The sequence below is a fragment of the Lutjanus erythropterus genome, chromosome 23, assembly GCF_056507025.1.
Source record: "Lutjanus erythropterus isolate fLutEry1 chromosome 23, fLutEry1.hap2, whole genome shotgun sequence".
NCBI classification, from domain to species: domain Eukaryota; kingdom Metazoa; phylum Chordata; class Actinopteri; order Lutjaniformes; family Lutjanidae; genus Lutjanus; species Lutjanus erythropterus.
The window spans coordinates 12,996,184-13,011,732 of NC_139339.1; the positions used below are offsets into that span (position 1 = coordinate 12,996,184).

General features: G+C 41.6%; 1 protein-coding gene across 5 annotated transcripts in view; it reads right to left on the bottom strand.

The window, feature by feature from the left end:
- Positions 1–15,549, bottom strand: part of pcdh7b (protocadherin 7b) — a 153,518-nt gene that overhangs the window by 131,863 nt on the left and 6,106 nt on the right. Inside the window, exon 2 of one of the 5 annotated variants that reach the window (XM_084711909.1) lies at positions 6,010–6,562. The exons of the other annotated variants lie outside the window; for them this stretch is intronic. Within the exon in view, the coding sequence (XP_084568035.1) occupies positions 6,494–6,562 (69 nt within the window). The 3' untranslated portion in view covers positions 6,010–6,493. Of the gene's footprint in view, positions 1–6,009; positions 6,563–15,549 lie in introns of those variants that run through there. 5 annotated transcript variants of the gene reach the window in all.

A 15,549-nucleotide genomic window follows, 5' to 3' on the forward strand; every position in this document is an offset into this window, starting at 1 on the left:
CACTCCTCTGCATTCGCACATGATTCCAAAGGTACCCAAGCCCCAAGGAAGCCTTCCAGCAAACACTGTTTGCCAATTTTTCAAACCTGTCACTCCCTTTCGGTGTATCAGCTCGTGCTGCACAAAGGGCCTCCTCCTAGTGCTGTCGCTATTGTTGTTGTCATTGTGCCCGATGCGAGGTAAACACGTGAGGCAGTGTCGTCCACCCCCCCAACACCCCTACCCCACAATGCATCACTCTGAGATCACACTGTAAGGCGACAAACATTACTGTGGGAGGGACGGTGTGTGTGTTTTTTTTTTGTCTTGCGCCCGCGTTTTGACAGCACACAATATCTGTGCAGCATATTTCAGTGGGTGTTGAAAAATCACATGGACGCCTGAAAATATGACTCGTGTAAATAAGCGGCGATGGCTTGAGTAATACATACAGTAAGGAGAGGATGTGGAAATTGTACACATTGCCTTGTCACTTGAACAGGGGAAGTCTGAAACGGCGCTGGTTGCTTGGTAATCCACATCATTTTTTACCTCCGTCTCCCTCTCCGCCTCAACCTTTTTGCTCCTCCTGGCTGTTAATAAAAACGGCTGAGCCTCAGACGGCGCTCACACACGTCAAAGACATGAAAACACACCAGGTCACTACGGGTGCGCAGGTGAAATTTCGTCAGTATAGCGATTGTTAGCGCCGGGGGAACATGTCTCCCACATGCGAAGGCAGACATGCCCACATGTACCGACACCTTTTTTTTCTTTCACTCCCGTGCTTTATCGCACACACAGAGGTACACAGCCTTCACTGCCCACAGTGTTCATTATGAGCTTTGACACAAAGTCTACAGAGACGCTGAGGCTAGTAATCAAACAGGAGCCACAGTGTGTTCCTAAAGGCAGCCCGTCGCCGCCTCAGACCGAGGAGGGGAATATTGTATTTAAAGAATATTCTCTAGGCTTCTACTGATGCCTGGCATTGCCTTGAGAAATGCACATACACAAGGTTAATATTTCATGTTTGATTAAAATTTGCATTCGTTGAAACGTCCCTGAGCATGACAGTCAAATTCTACCTGTTCGTACAGTAGTATGAGGGTGTGAGCTGATCGCCTTAGATGGTTACATGCCTGTCAACCCTCATATTTTTCCTGGACTTTTCCCATATTTTACCCTTTTTCCCTGCTGTCCTCCCATTGACTATTTTCCCTTTTAAAAAACTGATGTGTCTGCTACATTCCCCTCTTGATGGCTGGATAGAACATTAGCTATAATATCCTTTTCAACAACTCTGCTGAATTTAAAGCCCTTTTGTGTTTTCCGTTAAGAGAAATCTGTAATATATTTTCTGTACTTAACCATATAATGACAATGATATGTCCTCATAGATTGAGGAAATATGCTCAGTTGAAATACCGGCTTCTCCGACAGATGCTACAGCCAGCATGTTCTTTGAAATTTCAAGACCTGTGTGGAACCACTGTTTTTGTTTGCACACTTCACATTGAAATAAATAGTCCAAATTAATGCCGAATGTTTGCTGAATGACTAAGTGCCTGTTCATGAGTCTTAAGAAATAATTAATAATCTTTTTAGAAGGAGTAGATGTTTATAAGTCTGGCAGGCGGTCACTGAACTCTAGTGTGTATCTTCAGAGCACTGGGCTTTTGTTGTGGGGATCATGGGCTTAGTTTAACATCAACAGACTATTGACAGTCATAAACAGCTGATCAGCTTAAAGTGTACGTCTTGTTTTTGCTTGTCACTGTCCAAATATATATTTGTTAACAAAATGTTAAATGTTACTTTAAACAAGTGGTTGGCTGGTGGTGATTTTAGGATTCACTGTGTGCATCCTTGACTAAATGAAAGGGCACGTGGACAGTGATAGGGTTGGTATGACGAGACGGGGCGCCAGAAAATTCCCCTTATTTTCCAACCTTACTGCTGACAGGTATGGATGGTAGTGGAAATGCATGGGTTAAAAAAAGGTGAGCGTATATCATTAAGGTGTGCGACTACACAGCGCAAACATGTTTGAACGCCGCAGGCAGTCTCGGGGGCAATTCCACAGCGACTTACAACCAGACGCGCTCGTGTCGTCACACAGACGACGTCCCACTTCATTAGACCACATGCGTGCCAAGAGTCATTACAGTGAGGAGACGCACTCCAGCTAGATTTAGACACACAGTGACACAAACACACACTTCAGTCCTGTCATTCAAGCTTCTGGTTTGCAGCTTTGGCATGATGAGTCGCCTGCATACCTCTGAATACGACAGGGCGCTTTACATTTCGCTGCCTTCCAATCTACACACATTTGGTCATTTGTTTTATTACTTATGCATAGGAATACTTACAGTATTTATTCAACATTCCTGCTGTTTGATCCTTGACACCAGCTCCTTTAATCTGTCTGAATGAATTCATTGCTATTCAGCCGTCACGCTCTTCAGATATGGGATGAAATATAGAGGACCTGTTTCATCTGTCTTTAAATTCATGGCTATTTGATACTCTGGAATGTTTTAAAGCACTAGATTCCTGCATGGCGCATCGCATCAATAATAGACTTGACCTTGCGAGGCATGTCTCCTTTCAAAGGGGTGGATGGTTGACTCTGATCTTATTAAAATGCTTTTGTTTAGCCACATCAAGCTCATTCAGTAATATGTTGGACATACTGTTTTTTAAATCTTTCACAATGTTAAAGCACATTTTCAAAGACAGGAAATAGATACAGTTGATCACTCTTTTAGAAATCAAGGTGCTAAATAGAATCATATAGGGTTCTTTGACTTGTCCCCATAGGAGGTTCCTATAAGAACCATTTATTAAGTTTCCATTTGGAACCCTTTCACTCAGTTGTACCTTGAACCATCTGTGGTTCTGCAGAGGACTCTTCTATGGTGTTATGGTTCAACCCAGAGTCCTCTCTGGGGGTTCTATCATGAACTTTTCCATGTTCTAGGGGTGCTAATTAGAACCCATCCAAAGGGTAGAACACAGAGTCCTTTTTATATCCCAAGGCTTTCATTGAGAACCCACTCGGGGTTCTACTGAGTGAGGCACCTCTTACATTTTAAGAGATTAAACTAGAGCCCCCCCCAGGAGATTCTTCCCAGAACATTTATATATTCTAAGGGTTTTATCTAGAACACACTTGGAGATTCTATAGGGAACCTTTTTATTTCAAGGGTTTTAGCTAGACCCACTCAGGGGGTTCTACTGACAACATTTTTATATTATGATACAGAGATTGTTGAAACCCTTGACAATCCCTTTCTTTAAAAAGAGTTCATCAGAAGCCAATTGTTCTGTGTAGAACCTTAGCCCCGGTAATCATTTTATATTACAGTATAAAAAAAACAGTGATGAAAGATTTCTTAAAGGATTTCAAATAATGCTTCTGGGATTTTGGAACAGTAGGCAGACTTGAGGTGGTGCCGAAACACCGCAGCCTTGAGTTAAAGAGCAAAGTCTTGTGCCGCCACTGATGTTCTCTCACTGTCTAATTTGATCTCATGAATCAAGAACTCAAAGTGGGAAGGGCAGTAAATTACGGGTCCCTAAGGAGCTGTGACACAGCGTAGAAGATGAGCCCATTGTAGTGAAACAACTGCTGCCAATTTAGTGTTCAGGGACCTTCATCTTTGAAATGCTCCCTGCTTGCCCAGGTGGCTTTATCAAAAGAGTTTGGTGGAACATGACGTTCCCACGCCTCATCTAACTCCGGGCCAGCGCTGTTAGAATACCGTGACTTTTTTTTTTTTCGGGAGCACGTTGCCCCTGAACTTTTGGCAGTGATGTGTCTGAATTACCGGGTACAAGCAAGATGAGAGAGCAGTGAAAACCTTTAAAAAAAAAAAAAAACTCCAGGCATATGGCCATGGGAGAAGTTGCAGCGGGGTGGGGGTGAGTGCGGCGGAGGTATATTGCCATAGTAACAATGGATAGCCCACCAAGGATTCCTGAGCAAACACAGGCATACGGTTTAAACAGTGACGAAGGACCCTCGCCAGTTTGCCTGCTTGTTCAAACAAAATCACGCTGGCACAGATAGCGCTGGCATTTTAAACATAAATTACAAGGTCTCCAATTGTCATGTCATGTCCCCAATTCACTGCAAGGAGAGGCTGCCTCGGCAAATAAAAGCTTATTCAAAGAGATTCAAAGGAGGAGACACACACAAGCACACACCCCTGACGTAAATCTTTCAAATGTGCCGAGGAAAGGAAAACGGTGATTGGGGGGGGGGTGCGAGGGAGGTCTGCATGTTAAGCACATTTGCATTGACATCAAACGATCGCCCCGCAATTGGCTTCACGGGGGGACAGTAATCTGCACTGCTCAAACATTTGCCGCAGCCGCCGCAGAATTCTGATGGTGATTAAACAGAAACTAACAGTCTTCCCCCTCTAAGTCCGGCTGGGGATCTCCACAACACACTCGTAAATGTCACCCATGTAGGCACTTAGCTGCTTGTCAAAGTCGCTATGAGCTCCCCTCACGTCACCAGTTCATAAGAGCTCTTCACTGTGTGATAGGCTTCCTTTATGCACTTATGTTCCCAGCAGTGTGCCTCCTTCCGCTCAAGACTGTTATTAATATATCATTACGGACAGATTAAATGTGATGAATCTGACGTTAAGTGAAGCTTATTAAGCGAAGTCTGGGCTTGAAATAAAAGTTGAGGTAAAAATATGGAAAAACTTGTGTTTAAGCGGCTTTGTTTACCATTATTCTAATCATTTTACCGCCCCCAGACGTGTCAATTTGATTGATACCCCTGCCTTTCCCGCAATCCCAGACCTCATCAGCCCTCGAAAAAAAACAACAAATGTAACAACATTCCCTATTTTCCCCGCCTCTGTGGGCTAGCACCCCCTCAAGGCACTTCTCACCACTGAATCCACTCTGTAATTTACAATTGGCTATTGTGTCCCAAGTGTTGCATTGGACCAACTCAGAGTAAATGAACCATGTCAAAGACCAGTCTCTCACCCTTGATTACATCCCCCTTCCTTCTCTGCCGCCATAATTGCAGCAAACTGAGCAAAAGCCGCAGCTCGGAACGTGCTATTATTCAAGCACCTGAGCTCGCCCACTCATTCACAAACATAAAACGGGTCTTCTTTCTTTGCCACTGGCCAGTTTGATTGAATATTTGTAGGAGCTGTTAAGAACACTGTTGCTGCAAAGTGGGAGAAAGGGAGGACTCCATCTTCCTCAGATGCAGCGAAGAAAAGGAGTAAAAGGTGAAACCGAAGCTAGATAATAAACAGGCTATAGGGCAAGGTGCCGCAAATCAATACCTGAAACCATATTAAATGTCTGGAGCTCCTCAATCCACAGAAGAATTTGTCTGACTAAAGCCAGCATTACAGTCATCTCTGCTTTATTTTGCAGTTTGCAACAGGGCCGGCCTGTGGGAATATGCAGCATATGAGGACCCGTGTCAGACTATATACAGTTTATTCTGGCAGGATGATGTAGAGCTCAGCTATAGAACAAAACTTTTCATCCTAACAAGTTTCTTAACTGCTGTTTAGACTTAAAAGCATATTCCTTTTTCCTTGAAAAAGCCACTGATGTATTATCAAACCAGGTGCTATCACTTACTCATGTCCTTTCAACATTAAAAGGAGTACAGCTAATGATCATTTTCATTAATGATTTATCTGGTGTTGGGCTGCAACTAACAATTACTTTCATTATCAATTAGTCTGGCATCATTTTCTAAACAAAGATCCATAAATTGTCAGAAAATGGTGAAAAATGTCCATGGTGATGTGCTCAAATGTTTTGTTTTGTCCACATCTAAGAGATACTCAACTGACTGTCATAGTTCATAAAAGAAACCAGGAAATATTCACATTTGAGAAAAGTAGGGATGGGTATCATTAGAATTTTATGACACCAATATTGAAGCTGATACTGCCTACCGATCAAACTCTTATTGGTACTATTTGGCATGAATTGGGGGAGAAAATAAAGACATGGCATGAAAAGATGTGAAAAGATTCAAACAGTTATGATTTTATTGCAAAAGTAACAAGTTAAAGTGTTTCCTGAGTTGCTGCATTTAGCTGTATGTTCATTAAATTTCATAAAGTGAGTCCACCCAGGACAACGAAGTTAGAGTTGTAGTGTCTTCAGAATACAGACAAATACAAAACATGATTAATTAAATTCAGAATGGATTAGGATGAAATATAAAACAAAATAGATACATATATACATACATGGATACACCCAGGAAATAATTCTGCAGTGCATATTTTGTGTCGGGTTGAATGTAGCCAGCACCAACAAGATGGTGATGATGATACGGTCGACATCCTCGCAATAAAAGTTCATCATCTGGGAAACACTGTTCATTAACTTTGACTGTGTTTGAGTACGAAGTATCATGGCTGTAAAAACACAGAGTCCTCCTCCCCTCGTCCTACGGGGGGGTCTTGCGTGTCGCCTCCCGATCGCAGATACCGATAGCAGCTTATCGATATTTCGGTACTGACCAGTCAGGAATCGGTACCGGCTTAGTACTGGTTCTGGATACCCATCCCTAGTGAAAAGTAGTGAAAAATGTCAATTATAATTTCCAAGAGCCAAAGATTTTTACCCATCAGGAGTCCCACACCCAAAGATACTGAAAAGCACAAAATATTCACATGTAATGAGCTAGAACCAGCAAACCTTTTGCATTTCTGCCTGATAATAGACTGAAACTACTCATTTTCCATTTATCAGCTGACTGAGTAATCATGAGGATTCCTGCAACACAGAGCAAAAGGTGGATTTGCCTCAACTTACTGGCCTCTTCTAGTCAGTTGACCCCTTGTCCTTTTAATAATATCTGGATTCTCTTTGCTCCATTTCAATATGACATTGAGTCAGTAGAGTAAAGATGAAACAGCATTCCAAGAGTGTCTAGCTTCCACATCTTGATATTTGTCCAAGGGAAACTGGAAAGGCAGGACATACCACTGGGAGGAATTTGATTTGAACAAAGCATGTTTTTGCAAGCTAGCTAACAAGTAAATCAAAGTTCTGTTGCTAAGAGTTGAAGATTGATTGATGTGTCGATGTCATGATGTTTCTGGTTGAAACTGGTTGGTTCATGGCTGTGGAAGCATACTTCATATTTTGTTTTACAATAAGGAAACATGATTGGATTATGACATGAGAATAAAATAAATAGAATTCTTGCTTTTTTTATATACTTTATAACATATACTGTTAAATATATGCACAATCTGACTGGGAAAGTCCTTTAAAAGCCATTTTTCACTTCATCTGGACTTTAATTGGGTTGTAGGCATAAGATGCACAAACATACTGAAACTATTTGAAGAAAATTCAATATATAAGCATCATGAAGACAGTCCGTGTACTCTGCAGGTGCACATCTGTCATCATCTGCCTCACACTGATCACAAACTATACCAAGGCTGCACCCTTATTCACATTTCAATTTAATCCAACATGGCTGCATGCCGCATGATAAAAGAGCTTGCCGACCAAAGTACACACCAAGAAAGGGGCAAATTGAAAAATTAGCATTTTCAAAAAAGCTCTGGCTGGACTTCATATTTCAGTTGATTTGATAGCAGCTACCTAGCGAGGCCGCTCGTAAACTCCAGCTGCCCCGTGACCTTCATTCTTCAGCAGGCAGGCAGACTCTGACAAGAGTTATCGGGCCCGGCTAATAGGCTGCTCTCTGCCAGGTAAGGCCTCATCGATACAGAGGCTTCTCCTGCCCCTGCTGCTGCTGTGCTAATGAATATTTCTGCTTTTTTGCATACATTTACAGAGTTTAATTCAGGTGGAATGTGCTCTTGTGCACTGAATAGGGCTGAAATACGCATTATTAGTCGCGGCAGTGTCCAATAAATAGCTCCACTGGGGCAAAAGAGCTCCCAGTACCTTGCTCGAGGGCACTCTTGGTTACTGAGTGTCATCATCCGCCCAGACTGCTCGAGCTTGTCGTGAGTTTTTAACAGTTGAAGATAAAGTACCGCTCCAGCCTTCAGGCTCCATCTGCCTCTGTGCGCATGTGTGTCGAGAGTATACTGTATGTAATAACCAGACACACATACAAATATAATGAACTGCATTCCTTGGGTAAACACAGCAGCGCGGGCGCACACACGCAGACACACACAGAGGATATTGAAACCCTCTCAGGCATGTCGCCGCGCGTGTGCCTGGCGTGCAGGATGATGGAGAGGCTGAACTGTGGAGGCCCCGTTTGCTCTCCTCTCTAGCCCTCACAGGATACACAAACACACACACGCATTCCTACTGTACGCCCACACACTTTATCACACCCTTACACATGCACATCCACCACAGTGTGTGTACCCGCTGTGTACACATGCACAAACTTTCACACAGGTCCCCCCAGGCTTTGATGGATGGTCGGTGAGTGCTCTACCTCCTGTTTCATACACATATAATCTCATTTGGGGGCCACATGGTGGGAGCCGCACCAAAACAGGGCTAATAGAAGCAGTCAAGCTGTCCTATTCCTCCTCCTTCTCCAAGTCAAGTCATATCCATTATATTCTACTGCTTAGCAAATATGTATGACTGCAGCCTGTTAATAAAAAGCTATATCCTTTGGACAAAAAAACCCAAAGCTTTCGGTTGCATTATTTATCTCTGACGATTCTTAATGTGTCTTATGCAGACGGGAGATCTCAGTGCGTTTTAATATTTTAGCAGTTTCTTAATACAAAAAAAAAAAGAGAGGTCAAATTCAGTCAGAGAGATGGAACAGGTGCACGTCTGTCAGAGCCTTAAAAAAAATCAATGTGTACCTGAACCAAGGGTGAAGGTTGTACCTATTAAATACGCTTCGATTACACCGCTGAGCTTGTTAACTTTTCCCCTGTCAACACATGAACACCGACCCATCATCTTACTGAAGCCCCTTTCACGCTGGACAAAAAAAAAGACTAATACCACTAACATCTGGCGTTTGTCTTCAGTGGGAGAAGCTACAACTGGTTTTAAAGTGCATATTTAACTGATGCATGCTTGTCTTTAGTCGAGCAGCTGTAAATTCACAGTTAAAGTCAACTGTTATTTTGTTTTCTAAAAAGCTTTTCTTATGAAGCAGCTATTGCAGGAAATGTTGAGTTCTCATTAGCAGTAACTTAATCAGCAGATTAGGTAATAGTTAAATAAAACAGATGCCTGGAGTACAAACAGGGACACAGGACAGAAAAAAAAAAATTAAATCTGCAGAGATTCAGTTAGTGGCTACAAAAGTACTGAGAGCTGAACACACTCACAAACTTTTGAAAATGCTTTTCTCTTGATCTCTTACACAGACATGAGTTGAAGCTTTTGAGTGCACATTAGAAAAACACTCATCAACTAGAAGTGGGGAAAAAGTCAACAGTATAAGTCCAGCAAAACTCCGATATCAGCTGTAATCTTAAAAAAAAAACAATATCAATGCGAAGAAACATAATAAACACCAATATCAACACTCTAAAATGTCCAGAACCCTGATATTAATACTAATAATCATAAAGAAAACCATTATCAACACTTAAAAGTGACAGCAACCTAAATATCAACCCTAAAAACCATCAAGAGACCGTAAAGAATCCCAATATTTTCCTCTGCCTGTCTGGGAGAAAGCGTGTCACTTAACGTGTCTTTTTCCTCACCTGTCAGCTCCACTTAATAAACAAGTTCGCTTTACACTAAGGAGCTTTTCAGACGGCCACCGGAGCAAAAGGTGGCACTTAGGGGTAAATTATTGATCAACACGTCTGGCTTTCATGGCTCTTATCCTCATTTTCATGAAGGCCGAGTGTGACAACGTGGCCGATGCTGGATGGGGTTTAAATCGCCGCCCCTTGACGGGGGGCCACGGACCCTGCTGGCAGTTCCCTTGACACCTTGGACCCATGTGAGCAACAGTGACAGGGAGTGATTCATCTGATTGATCGCGACAGCCAGGAGGAGGAGGACCAGAGAGAGAGAGAGAGGCAAACATACACTAAAGAGAAACTTTGCTCAAAAGAGAAACTGGCCAAAAAAAAAAACTCTGCCACCTGTTTGAATGAGCAGCAAGAGAACAAATGGCCCATGACCTTTTCTGCAAAACAACAACAAAAAAAACACATTATTATGGGACTGACTGTGCCAGACATTTTTGCAATTTTGATGAGGCACAGTGTCAGGGTAAACAAAACACCATTGTTTTGCCTATTAGTCTCACAAACAACAAGCTTCACGTCTGATCCGTGTTGTGATCCAGCCCGTCGACAGAGAACTATTCCCCAGGGTTGTACACCAGCAGAGCTAAGTGATGTTCTCATTTAGTTGGGTCTGGCTCTTACAGTCGATACAAGAGGACAGCTATAGAGAAAAACAACAAGGCTAGCGTAGCATATCATAGACCTTGGGAGGCTTGTAAAAGTCAATTTACTGTACAAACTCCTCCTAACAATTGCCGTGGAAAAACAAGTCTGCAATATGGTGAGTATGCAATGATTGATAGTGCCACAGGAAAGGCAAATCTGCAGAAATGAATCGGCTTTATCCTGGTGAGCCCTATCTAATGCGATCGCTGCCGAGTATGAAATGAAATTCCATTTTCGATGACATCAAATTGAAAGAAGCGGCGAGAAGAAGGTGGCATCTCCGACACTGCCACTTACAATCAACAGCGTGGAGAGCAATCAAGGTGGCATGCGGCTTAAATTTCTTGTCTGTTTCGTCCTTCACTCCCCCCTCTTTTTCTATATTTTGGCATTTTATTGTGACAAATGTTGTGGATGAGGTGGGCCTTCTTCAGCTTCTTCAATCATGAGTATTTATATTCATGTGACGACAGCTGAGCTCACTGGCACATTTATTGTATGTAGAGAAGAGATGGAAAGAAGACAAAGAAAGAGAAATGAAGCAATACTTTTCACGCTTTCCCCTATAGGTAAAGAAAGTGAAAAAAACCCTCAGTATTAACATATTATGCAGAGTAATATAGCAGAAACCGTAGCAACCAATCTCCCCCTGACTTTCTCCCTCAGTCCCCACCATTTCTGCCGGCGTATCAGGTACGTCTAATCCTTAGATTAGTAATTGCCTTAGAGCGAATGCATTCAAATCACCAAACCAAATTATAGCAGAAAATGCTGCCCGCTGCAATTTCATGAGTATTACTGTGCACTCTTACTCCTTCCATTTTCCTTTCGGAACATAAACAACAAAAGCCTGAGCAGCCATAGATTGAATTAAGCCGTAATAGATCCAAAACAATTTTGATAAAATTAGCCACAGTCGGCGGTACACAGCACCACACAAAGGACAAGCGCTAATAATAATGTGACAATAAACAAACCAGCTCATTGCACATAATCTCATTTCTTACTAAATACAAGATTTCCAGATTTTTTTCTACACCCTCTACGCCACCTCTAACACCCTATACTGAATTTAAAGAGAGCTGCTGTCAAAGCTGTTTTCATATTTTGTTATTCTGATGCAGCGGTTCTCAACCTGGGGGTCGGGACCCCATATGCAGTCACAGGAGAATTTTCAGGGGTCACCAGAGAATAAAATAAAATATTATCTGTGGCAAGCAACATGGAGTGACATCCAAAATCAGCACAATCAGCCTCTTAAAGACGTTCAATATATGGGGTGAGCACTCAAAAATATTCAAAATACAGCCGGCCTGAAGAAATGTAACAACCACCTCACTAATGGTTAAAACGAGGGTCTAGCATATACTAGATATTTGAGAATGATATTAGGGAGTAAAAATATTCTTAACAATATATTGGCCCGCATTCTTCATGCAGTATATAATATACAGAAGCAAGGATATATTCATAAACAAATATTTTTTGTAACAGTCCCACAAAACGAGTTCACACTTGTGATAAAAATAACAACATCCCACATTATTTCATTTAAATTTCATTTTGTTACATAAAAGCTTAAACTACTCAGTTCAGCACTAGGCATGATGGGAAATGAGGCCCATAGACTGGAGAATGGTTTTTACATTATACTGCCTGTTCCAGTGATATAATATGAGTTTGTTGGCTTTTTCATGTGATATACAGTAAATCCTAGACAATCTCAGACAGCTATGGGGTCGAGAACACTAAGCTGATTTTTCTTGGGGGCTGCGACTTGAAAAGGTTGAGAACCACTGTTCTAATGTCACAATCAGGTGGCTGCTGTGCCAGAAAGTTCATAATTGTATTCAGATTCATTAATAATGCAGGAAATTTTGACCGTTTTTCCGTTATGGCACAAATTGTAGTGAAAAAATGGCTGCTTTCTCTGCTCTCTACAAAAGTAAACTGACCTGTATCAGCGATCAGGGAGGGTGGGGGATGACCAAACATGCTCAAGCTCCTGAGGAACCTCTTATCAAGTAATTACCTTATTGAGCTCAATGAGGGGACTGACTGCCACAACAAGATAAAATCACGCGAGAGCCATTGGGGGAGTTTGGTACCTGCGAGTGGTGATGACTGCCAAAGGAAAACACACAAAGCTTTGGATAATCGGCGGCATGATGGCTTAATCCAATGTTCAGATGTCCATATAGAGCTGAAGCTACCATTAATGTCATGTCCTCAGTACTAACTCTGAGTCTTTTAAAATGTTTGAGAAATACCTCTTCTACTTATTTTACTGCAAAGAAAAATGACATTTGCAGTAATTTATTTTGAAGGGCATATTACATGTTATTTAATTTAAAGTCATATCAGGCCTTTGTATGTTTTCAATAATTTAATGCACCTTTCTTGACTCTGTGGAACATATAAATAATCTTTTTTGAAGAAACAGACATAAGGTTGAATCAGTTTGTAATTTTCCGGTCAAAAATTTTCCAGCCCCTCTAGCAGGGCTCGGGATCCTGGCAACAGCCCTGGTCACAATACCAGAATTTTAAAAATTGATATCTCTTTCAATACCGCAGCAAGAAGAGAAAAAAAAAATCATAGGCACACACAAAAAAGACTTTTCATTCCCTCTTTTTTTTAAAAAAAATGAACAACCTGCCCTCAGTGCTGTTACAGAAAAAAATCACTGAACTCTGTCTGGTTTTGCGACAAGTCAGATTTCAGGCGGGACAATAGAGACCAAACTGAACAGGTCTTGAATGAGCATTCAGATCAGACTCAGATTTCTTTTTTATAGCTTTGGTCCTTTCAATACTATCAATTGCTGGGCTTTGCACGTTTCAATTAGGTCACTTGTGGCCTTTCATAAGTGTTTAGGCAGCTACATTTTGTAGGTTAAAACAAATTAGGACAGAGGCAAAGTACCGCATTTCCATATTGGTTTCCTGATCTGCCTGGAGGCTCAAGGGCAATCACATCCTATGTTTTGGCTACAAACACCATCCAGGTGACCTCCATTTGCATGGTGATATTGTTTGTCCCGTGTGAGTGCGGCGGCGGGGCGAGGATTTGCCCTATGCAAATCAGCTGCTCCACGGTCGCTGTATTGAGAGGTTGCAGCAACGAGGAGGCACAGGAGGAACAGCTGGCCGGAGCGCGGGAGGTGAACACCAGGTCCTGGGTTAAGGGCAGCGTCCAGTTATGCTTGCTGCATCAGCCCTGAGGCAGGATAACCTGGTATAAGTGTGCGGACCGGAGCTCTGCTTGCCCTGAGGGGCTACGCTGCGAGAGCATAGAATACAAGCTGCTGTGGCTCACCGCTGATTAAAAGTGATCCACCTGGGCACGAGTGGCACTTTGAAGTGCAATGATAAAACAAAAGCTGATGGCTTGTGCTAATTCGATGGCTAAGTGATTTCATTCCTCACTACATTACGGTTGGACAGCATTATTTTCTGGAACTGGATGGAACAGAAGCTACTGCCAAAAGTAATAAAGTTAAGTGTTTTGTTAAGTGCATGCACCACTCATCAGCCTTCAGATGTAAGGATTGGACACAGGTATGCAAGGAGCTGAAAAAAATATGAGCTGCAATCAAACGAGTTACAGGAAGAGATGAAATGTCATGTCTGCCGCCCCTCCTGTTCAAGCCCTCAACAGCTGCTGGGTGACACCCTGGCTTTTCCCTCACGGTTATCTCAGCTTAATGACTGTTTAAATGTCTGATGGGCTAAAAAGAAAGGCTCGCCTCACCGATAAACTCCCTCCGTTGCCTGGTTACCTGCCCGCGCAGGTTGCCTGCGCAGATATTGTAAGATTAGGAAGGCGAGGAGAGAGAAAGACGGAACCCGATACCTCAGAGATTACAGTCAATGGTCAGCACTATTCTCCTCCCTACCTCCCTCCCTCCCCGTCTTTCCCTCTTCTATCTTTTCCACCCGACCCCAAATCCCTTGTGAAACAGTAGGGGCCATTCTCTACACCGCTAACAGGGCCGTCTTTCTTGTGCCTGTCTCTATCTCTTCCCACAGACGGACAAAAAAGGAGAGAGTGGTAAAAGAGATGCATTTCTGGGTGCGGACATGTAAAATGAAAAAAAAAAAAACATCCCATCATTACTTATTATCATTATTTTCATTAGCAACTAATCTGTGCTTGTTGTTTAGTCCAGAAATGAATGTCAGAAAGTGGTGAAAATTGTTGATCACTATGTCCCAAAGCCCAAAAATGGCATCTTCAAATGTCTTGTTTTGTCCATAATCCAAAGACATTCAGTTGTCTAAAATATTAAAATATAAATGCTTGAGAAGCTAAAACCACAGAACAAAACAAAACAATTAATCGATTATCAAAATAGCTTGCAATTAATTTAATAGATGATTAATAATTGATTAATCGATTGATCATTGCATCTCTAAATAGGTTAAACAGGTTCAAACTCATATATATCCAAAAAGGTCAAATTCTCTTGTAAACTCAGTTTGCACAGGATTTCACATTTTTGTGTTTTAAAAAAATCTTACATATAACCTTTAGTTTATGCACACCTGAGGATAAGAAAGGATGAGATGTACTGAGCAAAGATGGATGACGTATCATTTCAAATCTAACTCTAATCTATCTAATATAGCAACATCACTATGCCAACAAAAACAAAGAACAGTTCAGATTCTGCAAATGTTCATTTAGTTTTTCTAATTAAAAAAACAGCAAAAACTTCACAAACATACTTTGGCTTTTATAGAACATTTTGCCTGAGATTCAGAGTAAATATTTAGACATAATCTGTCAAATCAGATATTATTACAGATGATATTGATCTGCTAAGATACGCTGATACCCGCATAGACCGATACAGCTGTGATAATCATCATAATCATCATATCATTTATCACGCATCCCTCCACAGATTTAACAAGTTCAACCTCATTTGTGGCCAAAAAAGCTCAAATTTAACTATAAAATCTGTAATATTAAATAAATAATGAAAATAATAGTGTTTTTTAAGTACATTTTAAGTTCTACTAAAAACCTGATGAGATTGGTATTCATTGACGTAATCATTTTCTACTACTGATCCAGATCTTGCACAAATTGTTCCCTTAACTGATGCACACTAAGTGTCCTTGAGTGCTTTATTATGTCTTTATCTGTAGTGGCACTTGTG